This window comes from Myotis lucifugus, unplaced genomic scaffold, assembly GCF_000147115.1.
Source record: "Myotis lucifugus unplaced genomic scaffold, Myoluc2.0 scaffold_280, whole genome shotgun sequence".
Classification (NCBI taxonomy): Eukaryota; Metazoa; Chordata; class Mammalia; order Chiroptera; family Vespertilionidae; genus Myotis; species Myotis lucifugus.
Genome location: NW_005871328.1, coordinates 1,266,689 through 1,284,021, shown reverse-complemented (window position 1 = coordinate 1,284,021; position 17,333 = coordinate 1,266,689). Strand labels below are relative to the sequence as shown.

Here is a 17,333-nt window from a genome sequence, read left to right as displayed (position 1 = left end):
GGGTGGAGGGGTGCAAAGAGAAAAATGGGGGACATCTGTAATACTGTCAACAATTTTCTTTAAAAAATGAACTTTCATGTACATGTCTTTGTGTGGACACACTTTCATTTCTCTTGGGCAAATACTCAAGAGTGCGATGCTGGGTGATATGATAAGTGCACTTTTAACTTTTTAAGAAACTGCCAAACTGCCTTCCAAAGGGGCTACACCAAGCATGTCAAACTCACGGCCTACATGCGGCCCACAACGAATATTTTTGGGGCCCAGCCAATATAACGATATGTAAGAAACGTTTTAATAAAAATTTCATAACTTGATTTTTACAATATCCTGTTATACATAATTATGAATAACGAACTACAACGTTCACTAATGACTGATGACTATAATCGTGTTGCATTCATTTCCCTTACGCGCCTTACGCACAGGCGCACCATTTCTCCCCACTAACACCAGCAGCGAATATTTTAGCAGCCGATTGCCACGTCATTAGTCTTGTACTGACTTGTTTGGTGTGCGCAACAGGAAATATTTCACTTTCAGAGAACAAGAAAAATAGGTTTATTTGCATTACGCTTATTAATGTGTGCAGTTATTCAGTGTCTGGTAAGTTAATGTTCAAGAAAAAATATTAATTTTTATTAAAATGTTCTATTTTTTATGTTAACGGTTACTCATTTATTTCAGCCCTTTGTATTCAGCATGTCTCTATCGAAATAAACCTACGTTTCTATGAAAATTGAAGCTTTTGTTTTTTTGCGGCCCACGTAAACTTAAACCTAGTTTATTTGGCCCGTGTTAGCCTCTGAGTTTGACATGCTTGGGCTACACGGTCTGCAGTGTATGAGAGTCCCAGTTGCTCCACATCCTCCCCAGCACTAAGCATGGTCAGTCTTTTTATTTGTAGCCATCCTCACGGGCATGAAGTGGTACCTTCCCACCAATTTTTCTGATGGCCACGGATGTTGAGGGTCTCTTTGTGTGCTTATTTCTATATTCTTTATGGCAAAATGTCCATTCAAATCTTTTGCTCATTTTAAAATTGGGCTGTTTCCCTATATTTGAGTTTTGAGAATTCTTTATATATTCCGGATACAATTCTTGATCAGATATATAATTCTCAAAGATTTCCTCCCAGTCTGTGGCTTGTCTTTTTCTATTAACAGAATCTTGCACAGACTCTTAGCTGCAAATTCCAAACACTCCATTGAATCCCACCTACTTTGAAGGACAATGATAATTATCACCCCCTTTTCCCAAGAAGCAAACAGGCTTGGAAAAGGGGAGGCCCCATGACCTGTTGGTGGCAGAGTGAAAATTTGAACCCAGACCTCACCCACGGCCACTACTTCCCACTGGCGGTCAAGGGCTGCCATGAGCCTCCTTCCCCAGGAACCTCTGAGCATCTCTAAGAAAAAAGCAGGGCCCTAGCCGGCTTGGCTCAGTGGACAGAGCGTCGGCCTGCGGACTGAAGGGTCATGGGTTAGATTCTGGTCAAGGGCATATGCCTGGGTTGTGGGCTTGATCCCCAGTGGGGGGTGTGCAGGAGGCAGCCAATCAATGATTTTCTCTCATCATTGATGTTTTTATCTCTCTCTCCCTCTCCCTCTCTGAAATCAATAAAAATATATTTTTTAAATTTTAAAAAAAGAAAAAAGCAGGAATGAATCAGATAAGCCAACAGGGTTCTCTCACAACAGATTTATTTGCTGAACCTTCGTGCCGAGCCTTGATGGACATGCAAGAGGATGAATTCAGGGCCTTACAGTCTTAGGACCCACCCAGCTCCCAGGTATCACCCGATCAAGGCACTTTCCCAGCAGCTGGGCAACACCTGGGACCCCAATAACTCCAAGACAATCTCGAAGCAGCTGCAGGCTGATGCCCTGAGCACATTCTGAGCACCCATGTGCAGAGGGCAGCCTCTGCTGGCCTGGTCTGGGCCCAAACTCCCACCAGCGACTGGCCATACTCAATCTACCCACCTCTCTCAGGCATCCTGGTGACCTAGGATTAGATGAAGGCAGCTGGGAGGGGCCTTCAGCTACCATCCTCCTTATTCACCCAGAAGCAAGTTCCCAGCCTGCCCCAGAGTAGGCGGAAACATGTTTGTTGAGTGACTAAATGAGCAGCAATGAGCCGGCGTGAGGAAGGCCTGATGCTTCCAGGGCCCAACAGCAAGTGCTTGGAGCCCCCTGGACATAGCTGGACCCTGGAGCCCCCGCTCAGCCAGCTGTCTTTCTTTGGTTTAGGGGTAGCCCGAAGCCAAGGATCAGAACAAGCCTTTCCCACCCTCCCAAGTTCTCAAGCCTGGCCTAGATGTGTCTACTGAAGGCCTCCTTCCTGCCAGGTAACTTGTGGGGGTCTCCAACCCACAGACACAAACGATCTAAAGCACAAAGCAGTTCTCAAGCACAGGGAACACCCGCCATGGCTCTCCTGCTGACCGCACCGTGCTTCTGAGCACACGAGGCTGGTTCACGTCCAGCCTCACATCAGCTCTTGTGCAGAGGAGGGCCAGGGGACCCCATTGCACAGATGGGGAGCGCAAGGCTCAGAGAAGGAGGCCCCTTGCCCAGGGATGCCCTGGAGTCAGCAAGATTGGAAATCACAGCAGCTGTATCGCAGGAGGTACTCAGGAATCATCCGTCAAATAAATGTCTCAATAATGCTTGAAATACAGTCAAAATGTAATTTCAAAAGGAAATAATAGAGCCAAGAACATAACTGCCCGTGTTTCTGGCTGGAGCCACTGCCATGATTCTGTGCCCCCTCCCCCCAAATCTGGCTCAACAGGGGTTCCACAGAGAGAACCCCCATTCCTACAAACGCCCTTTACCCCATATCTCATCTAACCCCTCACATCAACCCCAGAGGGTGGGCTAAAGGCCCCAGTTTGCAGACAGGGAAGGTGAGGCCTGGAGAGGGGACAATTGAGCCCAAGACACCTCCCCCACCCCTGACTCTGAAGGTTCTGGGTCTTCCCCCCAGCACCCCACAAGCCCCGTGGGCCACTCCCTAATCTGCCTTCTTGGTTTTCTTCTTCCTGGAGCCCTCACTCAGCTCCTCCTTGGACTTGGTGGCCATGGCGGAGTGCGGGGAGCCGGGCCCACTGCCACCGTGGGACCCTCCATGGGCCCCACCGTGGTTGTCGTGGTGATGGTCACCCACCAAGGCCGTCCCAAACAGCACGGGACAGACATAGCTCTCCAGAACATCGAAAGGGGAGCTGTGGGAGTGAGTGGCTGTCAGGAACACCTGAGGAGGGGTGGCAGGGGGACAGGGGGACAGCAGAGCGACAGAGAGAGATGGAGAGAGAAAGCCAAGGGGGTGGGGGGAGAGAAGATCAGCCAGATCAAGGTCAGAGGTAGGCCACACCCAGCCCTCTGGCTGCACAACCCCTCACCCCCCAGGAGGGTGACCTACTGTCCCGCGATGTGGAACTTTTGGTGCTAAAACCAAGACCAGGCTGGGCTCAGCGGGACAGCGGGTCACTCTCCCCAGAAGTTCTCCCACACCTGGGCTCAGGGAGGAGCTCTGCTTGGCCTGGAGTCACTAATTCTCTTTTGACAGCTCAGGCCTTTGTACCTCTGGACCAGCTCCACAGGGAGGGAGGAGGATGTGGCCCCTCAAGACTCCTCCTGGGGGGCGGGGAGACCCCAACTCAAGGCCTGACGATCAGACCAGCCCCATTCTTGGTCTAGCCCAGCGTCCTGAGGGCACCTTCCCTGCATCTTGTCCCTCTACTCTCCACACCCAAGGCACGCAGACCCCGCACACTCCTGGCCCCCTCTCAGCTTTTCCTAGGCTGGGCCTTCTGCTTGGAAAGACTTGTTCCCTCACTCCCGAGCCCACCTGCCGGACACTGCTCTTCTCAGACCCCCTCCATGCACAGGCCTACGGGCAAGGTCCCGGCCTCCATCCCCACTTGGGGGTCTCCTTTCTTGGACAGGAAAGTGCAGGTGGGCGTGGGTCAGGACAGGGAGGCTTACCTTACAGGACACCATGAACATGGTGAAGATGAAGATGAGACTGGCTTTGGACACCGGGAGCCAGCGCGTCTGCTGGAGGGTGAAGAGGATAGCTCCGTACAGGCTGGCCTTGGTGGGGCTGGAGGGGACAGCCGTGGTTACTGGGAGGCACGGCACGCTCAGGCCTTTGTACCTCTGTCCCAGACCCCCTCCTCTGCCTGCCCCCAGCCGGCCCCAGCTCCCATTGGCTGAGTGTGAAAGGGGAAAAGACCCACATGGCGTGGAGGAGGTGGTGTCTCTGTGCAGTCAAGGGTTAACTGGACTCAGAGAGATCTGGCCTTTGTCTCTGGAGCCTGGGAGGTGTGCTCTAAGCGCTGGGAGTGTCCTGTGTGACAGGAGCCTTTGTTTACTTGGGGACTGTGGGTCACACCAGAGAGTCAGAGTGTGATTTACGGTGGGGATCTGGGGCCCTGTGGTATCAGCTCAACTTCTAGGGGAGCTGGAGGCTGAGGTCAGTCACGCAGGTGGTCGGCTATGTCAGTGTCACTGAGCCCCAGTAAATCCCTGGGCACCAGAGTTTGGAAGTTTGCTGTGACCATTCAGTGCACATAGTCGCACGTGGATGCTGGGAGAAACAGGCGCCGTCCACACGGCTCCACGGAGAGGGGACAGCCAGAAGCTCAGCCCGGTCTCGCCTGGATGCTGCCCCAGGTGTCTCTTACCTTTGCCCATTTTAGTCTGTATCCTGTAATAAAGTGTAACCCCGAGCGAAAGGGCTTTGCCGAGTTCTGTGAGTCCAGGTGAATCATCAAACCCGAGGGTGGTCTTAGGGACCCCCAAACAGCACACTCCCCAGGATGTGGGATTACAACAAACCATTTTCTTAGCTTTCCTTTTCTTCCTTGCAGGCTGGGTTTCTAAGATTTTAACTTGTTGCAAGAGACAGACCCATGACTTCTGCTCCTGATGTCTGCCACTCACTGCATGTACCTAATGATGATATTTCCAAAGCCCTCACCGGGTACCAGGCCCAGGGGGTTATGTCTGTGATTCCATGGAAGCCTCCCCCTCAGCTGATGAGGCAGAAATAGAATCCGAGAGGGGAAGCCACTTGCCTGCTTAGTAGCAGGCGATGCAGCCATCTGGGCCCTATTTCTCCGTCAGTGAATTGAGGGTGGGAACAGATTTCTCGTGGAGATGAAACGAGATAAAGCCACATTTTCCAAAGTGTAAAACAACAGGCACTTGTCATTGGTCTATGGGTAAGCCTTTTAATTTTGTCATATTTTAATAGCTATAGTCTTACTTATTGTAGATTGGGAGAACATTGAACTAGTCTGACTCTGTGAGGTTTTTTAAAAATGCATTAGGCTAAATGCAGTGCAGGGTTCTGGGTTAGGTCCTCGATGCTGCAGTCTGGCCCTGCCCACCATTCTCCACTTACCTGGTAGCTCCAGCCGAATTCCCCCACTCCGTGCCCCATGCTCCCCACCCACCTGTGCACGCCCACCCTGCAGAACCAGGCAGAATTGTTGTTGCTTTTCTGACTTGGCAGAAGTGATGGCCTTCTGAATCAGAGGCTCCTTCTTTGCCAGAAAACTCCTATTCACTCTTCAAAACCCAAATCAAGTATCTGACTTCCCCGCATCTCTGCCTGCCCCTGTGCCCTAGGCAGAGTTGTGCTTCCCTCTCTGGGTTCCCCCAGACATGTCCTCTGGAAGCTTCTGGAAGGCAGAATCAGGGGCTGGACCTCCAAGTTACCAGAAGTATCCAATCCAGGGTCAGGTCCAGGGGGCACAGGAGGAACAGACGGGGAGGACGGGGTACTCACAAGGACATGTGCATGATCTCGTTGGCCTCTGGCTTCCAGACCCCTCGGAGCAGCTGCTCAAAGTTGGACATGAGGGCAACACCAGAGCCTACGAAACAGGGTGCTTCTGAACGAACCCGCCACCCCCAAGGAAGCAGACTCTCGGCTCCCGGAATCCTCTCCAGGGGGACAATGAGCCGGATGTATGAGGATCAGTGGCAGGTGAGGAAACGCTCAGAGCAGGCAGAGTCGGGCCGAAGGTCACACAGCAAAACAAGTGTGAAGGAATCAGCTAACACCCCACCTGCAAGGCTTGGACCAACCTGGGCTGTCTGCCCTGAGGCTTCCAATCCAGGACCCTGAGCTGTGCCTGGGGCTCCCAGGGGGCCCCCTACACATAGCCTCTCTCCTCAGGACTCTGAGCTCTCAATCTTTCTCAAGCCACTTGCCCTCCGGGAGGCATGCTACCTCCCCGGGGAATTGGTACAGGCTTCCTGGAGACACAGTGATTACATTTCCAGAAAGAATACCCTCTCCAGGAGCGGCTGCCAGCTGGGGTTCCAGACTTGCACCAGGGGTTCACAACTGAGGTGATTTTGTCTCCCGAGGAGGCATTTGGCAACGTCTAGAGACATTTTTGGTTGTCACAACTGGGGAGGGGGGTGTGCTCTTGGTGGGTGGGGGCCAGGGATGCTGCTCAACCCCTGGCCATTCATAGGATGGCCCCCACCACAGAGAATGATCCAGCACCAAATGTCAGTAGTGCCGCAATTGAGAAACCCTGCTCTGGGTATCAGCTGTCATTGTTTCATCATTGTCCTATTTGCCTGTGATGGTTAAACTTCTGGAAGAATCTTCTCATTTGCTCTAAAGGTGTGGGCTAATGGGCAGCCTGGACCCCTGCAGCAGTCCTGGTACCCCTCAGCCTGGCTGCCCAATATGGACCACTGGACCAGGGTTCTCAACTGGGTGCTTCTCGGTTGTCATCATTATGGTCCTGTTTACCTTTGACCCAGCCAGTGGCAATCATGACGAACCACCCGTGGTGGTAGTGGTGATGCGCGTGGTGGATGCCCACGGCGATCTTTCGGACTCTCACCACCTCCTTCATGGCCACAAAGATGAGTTTCACAGGCAGGAAGCAGACACACTTGTAAAAGAGGTCCAGGGGACAGAAGAAAATCAGGTACCTTCGGGAGAGAATGCCAAGCATCAGGGGGAGAGATTCCGGGGGCCCTGGGAGGCGAGGTTGTATCCTTCCTGCGTGCCTGGCTCAGGACAGAGCTGAGCAACAGAGCAGTGCCCTCAGGGCCTCTGTGGAGGTTGTGCAGTTGGATCCCGGTCCCGCCCGCCTCCCACCTCTCTGGTGAATGGGTCACCCCTGCCCTCCGGCGCTGCTCTCCCACGCCCAGCCAGCCTGGCAATGCTTACCAGACAGCGGAGGCCAGCAGGACGCTGGAGTTGTTGCTGAAGTAGTCGATCAGGGGCTCCCCGAGGAGCAGATCAGCCAGGATGTAACTCCCGAAGCAGTGCAGCATGGCACACAGCCAGGATGCCATGGGGTGGCGCCGGGCCAGCTCCACTGCTCCTGGGAGGCAGGGGGATAAGGGGGAGGAATCGTATAGTATTTGGTAGCACGTGTCAGAATTTCCTTTCTTTTTAAGGCTGAATAATATTCCAGACAGACACAGAGAAGGTGTGTGAGTTGAACTGTGGACCTCAGAAAGATAAATTGTCCAGTCAGTGTGGCTCAGTTGGCTGAGTATTGTCCCAGGCACCAAAAGGTCGCCAGTTCGATTCCTGGTTAGGGCACAAGCCCAGGTTGTGGCCTTGATCCTCAGTAGGGGACGTGCAGGAGGCAGCCGATCTATGTTTCTCACATTGATATTTCTCTCCCTCTCTCTCCCTCTCCCTTCCTCTCTCTCTCTCTAAACACCAATAAAAACATTTTTTTAAAAAGTCCATGTTCATAGCAACATAATCATCAAAAGGTGGAAACATCCTCAGTGTCCATCAAATGATATATAGATACAAACTGTGACCTATCCATACAATGGAACATTATTCAGCCTTAAAAAGGAATGAAGTCCTTATTGGAGTGTTTACTTCGTAAGGTAGATAAGTGTCTAATCACTATATTGTACACATGAAAATAATATAATATTGTATGTCAACTGTAATTGGAAAATAAATTAATTTTAAAAAAGGAATAAAGTCTTTTGTGGGGGGTGGGAGGGAGAGAGAGAGAAACACTGATGTGAGACACAGTGATTGGTTGCCTCCCGCACTCATCCTGACTGGCTGGTGATTGAACTTGCAAGCAGGTACGTGCCCTTTGACTGGGAATCAAACCTTCAACCCTTCGGTGTGCAGACCAATGCTCTAACCACTGGGCACATTGGCCAGGGCAGGAATGAAGTCTTGATAGATACTACAACATAGATGAGTCTTGAAAACATGCTAAGTGAAAGCAGCCAGACACAAAAAGCCATAAGACCATATATTGTAGGATACCATTTATATGAAATGTCAGAGCAGGCAAATCCATAGAAACAGAAAGCAAATTAGTGATTGGCAGGGGCTGGGGGAGGGGCAATGGGGAGTGACAGTTAATAGCAATGGGATTTTCTTTTGGGGTGATGAAAATGTCCTAAAACTTATATAGGCCCTAACCGGTTTGGCTCAGCGGATAGAACGTCGGCCTGAGGACTGAAGGGTCCCAGGTTCGATTCCGGTCAAGGGCATGTACCTGGGTTGCGGACACATCCCCAGTAGGGGGCGTGCAAGAGGCAGCTGAATCGATGTTTCTCTCATCGATGTTTCTAACTTTGTATCCCTCTCCCTCTCCCTTCCTCTCTGTAAAAAAAAACAATAAAATATATTTTTTAAAAAAACTTATATAGTACATGTAGATGGAAATATAGAGGTGGGCAAAGTAGGTTTACAGGTGTGAGTACACAAAACAGAGTTTATTCTTGTATTGTTATTAATCATTGTATTGTTTATTTGTATTACAAATGTAAATCTGCTTTTGCCCACCCCTGTATATAACATGGCCTTTTGCATTTGTCTCTTTCACTGAGCACAGTATTTTTAAAAATAATATTCATTTTTTACTGTTGTATAATGTTCCATCATAGAACTAGATCACAAGTTATTTCACCATTCTCTTGGATATACTACATTTTATAATGAGCAAGCATGCCTAATAAAAGCTGTTTTAGAGTAAATCATCAACACACTCCCCTTCCTCTTCGCCATCCCCACCAACTAACCATGTGATCTTGGACAAACTATTTTTTTCTCTGTGTGGCCCTTTCCTTCTGTCAGGTGCAAACCCTTAATCCCTTCTTTGCTCAACTCCTAACGATGATTGGAGCCAAATTTTCCCTCCTCAATCTCACCATGCAGTTACTTGCACCATTCGCATCCTTTCCCTGCCAGATTATCCTAAGGCAGTGGTTCTCAACCTTCTGGCCCTTTAAATACAGTTCCTCATGTTGTGACCCAACCATAAAATTATTTTCGTGCTACTTCATAACTGTAATGTTGCTACTGTTATGAATCGTATTGTAAATATCTGATATGCAGGATGGTCTTAGGCGACCCCTGTGAAAGGGTCGTTCGACCGCCAAAGGGGTCGCGACTTTAGGACCTAAAGTCTCAGCATTGAAGGATTTAATCACAGGATTTAAGAAAGCAGCGTTCTCTTCTCTGGAGTGTCTATTTAAAACCCTGCCAGCTGAGCGGTAATCCTTCAGAGCAGCTGGTGGGGCCTGCAGGGACCAGGTCAGGTGAGGCACCCATGTTTTGCAGAAATGGATACCTCTGCGTTTAAAAATAGCCCCCAGGGGTTGAATTCTTTCCAGGGTCTTTTGGGTGCCCTCTGGGGCTATCCCAGGGACTGAGACTGGGGAGTGGGGGTGAGGACCTGGGTTTCGCAGGAGTAAAGCAGGTTCCATGTTTGTATCATGGTGAGTCCTAATTAAAATAAAGTCACACGCCTGGGTTTTGGCTCTGCTGCTCATTCAGGCATGGCCTTGGGCAAATGACTGCTCCCTCCCCAGTCTCTGCTGTCAAAAGAGAATGAGGCTCATTTGATTGAGCCTTCGTTCTGTGCACCGAAAGGTTGCAGGTTTGATTCCCAGTCAGTGCACATACCTGGTTTTTGGGTTTGATCCCTAGTTGGGGAGCAGATGGAAGACAACCGATAGATGTTTCTCTCTCCCACTGATTTCTCTCTCTCTCTCTCTCTCTCTCTCTCTCTCTCTCTCTCTCTCTCTCTCTCTGCATGTTCTCGGGGGAGTATTAACAAAAAGAGAGAATGAGAGTACCCCATTCATGGAGTTGTATTGATGAATCAATGCAGCGTGCAGTATAATCATCATGTTTCTTATCATTATCAATACCCTCCTGGCAATCCTGGAAGGACAGGAACAGTCTCCCCATTGCTACAGATGGGAAGACTGAGGCTGATGGAGACAACCTGCCCTGAAGACCCATAGCAAGGCAGGGGCTGAAAAACAGTCCCCCTAGATCCTTCCTTTGCCACACTCCTTGGTTTGGGGATAGCACCCAGAAGCAGCAAAATACAGGTTTCAGGCCCAGGTTTGCCACTAAAGTTCTCCCCTCTCCTGGCTTCAATCTGCTTAGTTGCTATCCCAGTTTGCCTGGGGCCTAAGAGTTCCAGGGACATGGGACTTTGGATTCTTGTCTTGGGCAAACCTGGCTGAGTTGGTCACCTCAGTGCACCCGAGGAGGGAAAGAATTGCTTATTGCCTAGTAATTGTGTGAGAGTTATTCCTGGAACTGAACTGAAATGGAAAGTACCCGCGGGTGGAAATTCTAGTGGAGGATTTATAAAAATCAGCTCTGCCTTCGAGGGAGGAGGAGGCCCTGGTCAGGTCTCCTAGATGGGCTCCATGACATTCCCACGGCAGGGAAGTGCTAGAAGGTTCCCCAGGGCATTTTCAGCACTGCCCCTCGTTTGGTGCTATTTAGTCTGAGGTCTAAGCATATGAGGTGTACTGACAGAATCTCTCAGCAACTCTAAATCCTCTTTTCTTGAGCCTTTGAGCAAAGCTCTCTGCCTCAGTTTCCTTCCTTGTTGGAGTTGGTAGTCCCTGCCTTGCAAGGTTGGGGATGAGTAGCCATCTGCCCTCAAAAAGCTTACAGTTTAAACCAGAGATCAAGAAAGTGTTCTCTTAGCTCACACAGGATTGTTTTTTAAATGTGCTTTCATTGATTTCAGAGAGAGGAAGGGAGAGGGAGAGAGAGAGAGAAACATCAATGATGAGAGAGAATCACTGCTTGGCTGCCTCCTGCATGCCCCCTACTGGGGATCGAGCCTGCAACTTGAGCATGTGCCCTGATGGGGAATCGAACCTCAACCTCCTGGTTCATGGGTCGATGCTCAGCCACTGAGCCACACTGGCCTGGTACCCACACAGAATTTTTTAAATGTTCAAACTGTAGCCAAGATGTCCTTCAATAGTTTAAAAATTAAACTGTAGTACATCCATACCATGGAATATTACTTAACAGTAAAAAGAAATGACCTATCAAGCCATGAAAAGATGTGGAGGAACCCTAAATGCATATTACCAAGTGGAAGAAGCCAGTCTGAAAAGGATACAGATTGCATGAGTCTAACTCTATGACAAGCTGGAAAAAGTAGAACTATGGAGACAGTAAAAAGATCAGCGGTTGCCTGGCTGGTGTGGCTCAGTGGTTGAGCATCAACCCATGAACCAGAAGGTCACTGTTCGATTCCCAGTCAGGGCACATGCCGGAGTTTTGGCTCCATCCCCAGTAGGGGGCATGCAGGAGGCAGCCGAGCAATGATTCTCTCTCATCATTGATGTTTCTCTCTCTCTCCCTCTCCCTTCCTGTCTCTGAAATCAATAAAAACATATTTAAAAAAGAAAAAAGATGAGAGATTGGTGGGGGTTCCAGGTGGAGGGTAGGGGAGAGTAATGAATAGGTGGAGCACAGGGGATTTTTAAGGCAGTAAAACTATTCTGTATGATACTAGAATGGTGAATACATGTCATTATACATTTGTCAAAATTCATAAATGTACACCACCAAAGACTCCTAATGTAAACTATAGACTGGTTGATAATGATGTCAATCTATGATAATAATAATTACATGATAACAATGTTGATATTTATGTTGGTTCATTAATTGTAACAAATGTACCACTCTGGCAGAGAATGTTGATGGTGGGAAAGACTATGTGTATGTGATGGGGGTGGTCAGTAATATACAGAAACTGTCGTTTCAGATTAATTTTGATCTAGCTCTAAAATGGCTCTAGAAATAAAGTCTATTAATTTAAATAAAAGAAAATGAAAAGAAAAAAAAGAAGAGTTCCAATAGCCAAATCACATTTCCAGCTTCCCTTGAAAAACCAGTTCTGATGGTTCCAGCCCCAACCAGGTGGAGATGAGCCTGGCTGGATCTCACCTGGGCAAGGTCCTCGCAAGCTGGTTTATTGCTTCCCATCTGTCACCTGCCTGGTCCTTGATAGCACTGGAGGTTGAGATTCAGTCTAGATCAGCGGTTCTCAACCTGTGGGTCGCGACCCCTTTGGAGGTCGAACAACCCTTTCACAGGGATTGCCTAAGACCATTGAAAAACACATATATAATTACATAGTGTTTTTGTGATTAATCACTATGCTTTAATTATGTTCAATTTGTAACAATGAAATTGGGGGTCACCACAACATGAGGAACTGTATTAAAAGGTCGCGGCATTAGGAAGGTTGAGAACCACTGGTCTAGATCAATGGTTCTCAATTGGGAGCAAATATCTGGGATATTGGCAATGTATGGGGACAGTGTTGGTTGTCACAATGGGTAGAGCTATGGAGACGGTAAAAAGATCAGCAGCTAGTGGGTAGAGGCCAGGGATGCTGCAAAACACCCTGAAATGCACAGAGCTGCCCCCACCGCAGAGAATGGCCTGGTTCTAACCACCAATAGAGCTGAGGCTGGGAAACAGTGATGGAGAGACCCGGGTCTCATGTGGGGAACTTTAAAACACCTGAAACCAATATAATATTATAACTGAAAAATATATTTTAGAAAATATTTAAATGGTGTGATAAGATAAAGGCATTTTATAAGACGTATTGGCAAAACTTCTAGTTCAGAAGACTTACTCTGTGACTCCAGTGGGAATGTGCTGACCCCTCCTGTCTCCTCCCAGCCGGCCTGGAGACCCCTTGCCTCCAGACGCCTGTGTCCTACATCCCTGGGAGGCTCCTGCTCCACGGTTGGAGATTTCCTAGGTGTGCTGGGTTCTGTACTCACCTGGGGACTGGCCTGAGCCACCAGGAATTCATCCCCATACAGGAAATACAGACCCGTGGTCATGCTACAACAATACAAAGCTTATTTTGCGTTGCAAAGTAACTGCTCTATAGAAAATAAAATACTGATGCTGGTGCTGCCCCCAGAGATTCTGATTTAAATGATGGAGGGATGCTGCCTAGATGATTTTTAAAAGCTCTCAAAGTGGGTCTAATCTGAGGACCACTGGTCTGAAAAGTTCTTTGGATGGATCAGGCCCAAGGTAACCGGGATTATAATTCCTTCCTTCCTTCCTTCTTTCCTTCCTTCCTTCCTTCCTTCCTTCCTTCCTTCCTTCCTTCCTTCCTCTCTCCTTTCCTTCCTTCCTTTAATAATGCAGGCAACAGCCAGCACCCACTGCTTCCTCCTGTCTTCTTGCATAGAGCTGGGGGTCCTGGAAGTGAGCCAGACCCAAACCCCCTGCCCCAGGAAGCAACTCTCGGTTTAATAAGGAGCCCCAGACCAGCCAGTGTTGCTCAGTGTTTGAGTGTTGGCCTATGAACCAGGAGGTCACGGTTCAATTTCCAGTCAGGGCACATGCCCTTATCCCCAGTGGGGGCATGCAGGAGGCAGCTGATCAATGATTCTCTCCCATCATTAATGCTTCTATCTCTTTCTCCCTCTCCCTTCCTCTCTTTGAAGTCAATAAAAAAATATTTTTTAAAAAAGGAGCTCCAGCCTGTTACAGTTCATCGCTTCTCAAACGTTAGTGTGCTTATGGAGATCTTATTCAAATGCATGTCTGGGCCTGGCATTGTGCATTTCTTAACCAGCGCCCAGGGGACACAGATGCTGTTCACTCGAGGACCACACTCCCAGCTTCATCTTCATTCTCAGGAAAGCCTGACCCAGAAAATGCCTGCGTCCCAGGAAACACCTTCCCTCGCTGCCTTAAAAATAATTGTAAGTGCCTTTCTCAAGTGCCTTAGACCCTACCATTGACAAAGTTCTCAACAGATCGTCACACCAGCTAGGAAAGGGAGTCCAGGATGATTTTACCAATGAGCCCATTTCACAGATGAGCAAACTGAAGCTCATGGAGACTCAGTAAGCAGCCTGTGCTAGAGGCAGAATCACTCCCAATTTGGAGATTTTTCCTTAAAGGTGGCCTGGCTCCCATCTCTGAGAGTGCGACCTGTGCAGTTGCCCAGGACCGGTGCTCAGAGGGCCATCACTGTCTGGAAATACTTAATTTCTGAAGGGATTCTGCAAATTCTGAACCTGCTCCTGCAAACTGTACATGGATTCTGAGTAGAGATCTTTACAAAGGTTCAGCAGAACCACCAAGGGGGTGGGGGTGGGGGTGGGGGTGGGAGGGCTAACAGCGAAGTCCAACGCCTTGCTTGGACCCCAGAGTAATCCTAGTGATTCTTGGGGTCAAACAGACCTGGGTTGGAACCCCAGCACCAGCATCTACCAGCCACAGGACAAGAGGCTCACAGCCTATGTAAATTAGCTTCGCCTGTTTCCCATTTCCCCAGTTACAAAAGGAGGAAGTTGTACTGGGCTGGGGTTTCTCAACCTTGACAGTAGACAGCAATCACTGGGGGAGGAGAACTTCAAACAGGAGGATACCAGAGCCCCTCCCCAGATATTCTGAGTCAATTGGAGGGTTTGAGAGCCCCCAGGAGGCTCAAACATGCACCTAGGGTTGAGGACCATTGAACCCTCTCAACCTTCAGGAACCTTCAAACTTCTAGTTCAGAGGACTTACTCTGTGACTCCAGTGGGAATGTGCTGACCCCTCCTGCCTCCTCCCAGCCGGCCTGGAGACCCCTTGCCTCCAGACACTTATGTCCTACATCCCTGGGAGGCTCCTGCTCCAGGGTTGGAGATTTCCTAAGTGTGCTCACCTGGGTTCTGTATTCGTCTGGGGACTGGCCTGAGCCACCAGGAATTCATCCCCATACAGGAAATAAAGACCCGTGGTCATGCTACAGACAATACAAAGCTTATTTTGCTTTGCAAAGTAACTGCTCTATAGAAAAGCTTTTTAAAAAAATAGGCTCTGGCCTGTGGACTGGCAAAAATAAAACGGAACAAAAACACTTGGCAAGCAGAGTACGATACTCTTTGCATAAGATCGTGGGTTTACATTCATAACTCTGGGGGTTATAAGTGCAGAGAAGAGAGGTCTGGAAGGGTGGCCACCACATCAACTGTAATTCTCTCTCTTTTCCTTTGTGCTTTTCGGCTTGATTTTAAAGTAAACAGGAGCACCTATTTTTTTTTCTTTTTTTTTTTCATCCCCCCCATTAGCCCCCAACCTCCCCCCCCCCACCCCGCACACTCATGCTCCCATCCCCCTGTTGTCCATGTCCATTGGTTTGGCTTATATACGTGTATACAAGTCCTTCGGTTGATCTCTTCCCCTAGGAGCACCTATTTTTATCACTAAAAAAAACTATTTCCATTCTGAGACGAGACTATGGGGTAATTTACATCTAAGTGGGAGAAAGGGTCACAAAGTTTTGGGTGATTAATCTTTTTTCTAAAGCTAAATTCTGTCCATGTAGTTTGCCGGTGTAACTAGCATAATTAAAACACTGGGAGAACAATCACTAGTCCCTGAGCCTTGTATAAAAATAGAACACATTCTGTGGAGGCCATTTATCCTCATTTTAAAAATGGTGTGTGTGTGTGTGTGTGTGTGTGTGTGTGTGTGTGTGTGTGTGTGTTTAAATCCGAAAAGAGCCGGGTCCTCCCCTCTGCGATTCTCCATGGGGGTCTGGAGCTGGGGGGAGAAGGCTGACCCCAAATTACCCCACCCTGGGGCCGGTTGGGCTCAGGACGTGCAGAGAATGGGGCCAGAGCTGGAAGAATTCCGGCGGGAGCAGAGGTCCAGCGCAGCCGCCTCCCTGAGCGGCAGCGGGAGGGGGCACCGGTGTCACTTTCTCTGAAACTGACCCCAGCGCGACCGGCCCTAATATAGACACTCAGCTGCCGCCCCGGCTCCCCAGCCAAGGGCAAGGAGGGAGGTCACCGCTGCGGGCGGCAAGACATCTGGCCGAGCCCGCGGCGCCCACCCCGACGGCCCCTCACCACGACCTACGCCCCTGACCCAGCTTCATGCGACCCTACCTACTAGGACCCCTGCCCTTCTCTCCCTGCAAACTCCCCAACACCTGTTCCCCTGAACGATCAGCGTCCTCTCCTGCCCTCCAGGCCCCAGCTGCTTCCCCTCCCCCAGCCCTCACATCTCCTCGCCCTCCCTCACGTTTCCCCACGGTTCTCCCACCGCGGCACGGGAGAACCCCAAGATCCCAGCACCTGCCTGCTCCCCGAACCCGTCTCCCGTCACCCGCCACGATCCAGGACTCCCCCTCCTCGCCCCCGCCCCCGCCCCGCGATGCCAGCCCCTCCGACCCTGCGCCCGCCGGGCTCACCTGGCTCATACTTGAGGTAGAGGATGGAGACGATGAAGTAGCTGAGGTCGAAGACGGGGAAGAGCGGCACCCGAGAGAAGCTGAGCGCCAGCTCGCCCAGGCTCAGCGCGGACAGCAGCTCCATGGCGCCCGCCGGGTCCCACCCCAGCCCCCAGCCCGGTGCGTCCCGCCGCCCACGAACCCGCGACTGCGCCCCCCCACCCCCCGCTGCGGGGCCCGCCCACCCCCGCCAGGCACCGCCCCCAAGCCGGGCCCGGGAGAAAGGAGGGCCGACAGCTGTCCCGCGGCCGTCCTGTCCCATGCAGCCCGGCCGGTCAGGTGTCCCCAATTTGTCCCTCCTCTGAGCCTTCACGACTCCATTCAGCCCAGCGAGGCGGGTGCCGATCTCGGTGGAGTGAGCTGGGCAGGGGAGCTGTCCACTGTGGAGGGGTCCCTCACGCTCGGAGCCCGCCTAGGGGGGACGGGTCAGTTAGAACCGCGCCCAGGTGGTGCTCGATGAGGACCCACGTCCTCTGTGGAGCCCTCGGGTCGGGACCTCCATCCCTCGTGGGGCCTGATCAGTGGAGAGCCCCATTCTCCGGTGCCTCAGGGGGTCCCTTTAGTCAGGACCTCGTCCGCTAGGCAGCTGTCGCGACCCCAGTCTTCCATGTGACTCCGTACATTATGACCTCCATCCCCCACAGGGACCTCCGTCCTCCAAAGGGACCGCTCAGTAGGGTCCCCCGCCACAGGCAGTGGGGATCCGCGTCTCTCGTGGGGCCCCGGAGGACCCTCCCCAATCAGTCGGGGCGTCCGTGCCCCGGAC

General features: G+C 50.6%; 1 protein-coding gene across 1 annotated transcript; it reads right to left on the bottom strand.

Moving 5' to 3' along the window:
• Positions 1-1,686: 1,686 nt before the first annotated feature.
• TMEM38A (transmembrane protein 38A) lies at positions 1,687-16,722 on the bottom strand. Its single transcript, XM_006099660.2, has 6 exons — positions 16,529-16,722; positions 7,213-7,369; positions 6,787-6,971; positions 5,803-5,890; positions 3,993-4,110; positions 1,687-3,258 (listed from the first exon to the last, which is right to left on the bottom strand). Exons 1-6 carry the CDS (start codon positions 16,650-16,652, stop codon positions 3,019-3,021), a joined length of 912 nt encoding a protein of 303 aa, XP_006099722.1. The 5' UTR covers positions 16,653-16,722; the 3' UTR covers positions 1,687-3,018.
• Positions 16,723-17,333: the final 611 nt, after the last annotated feature.

Bases quoted from the DNA above. Each gene is read 5' to 3' on its own strand.
- TMEM38A (XM_006099660.2), bottom strand. From the start codon at position 16,652: ATGGAGCTGCTGTCCGCGCTGAGCCTGGGCGAGCTGGCGCTCAGCTTC. The intron at 7,370-16,528 runs GTGAGCCCGGCG...CCTGCCTCCCAG, and splicing joins CTACCTCAAGTATGAGCCAG to GAGCAGTGGAGCTGGCCCGG. The intron at 5,891-6,786 runs GTAAACAGGACC...CCTGTTTCGTAG, and splicing joins TGCCACTGGCTGGGTCAAAG to GCTCTGGTGTTGCCCTCATG.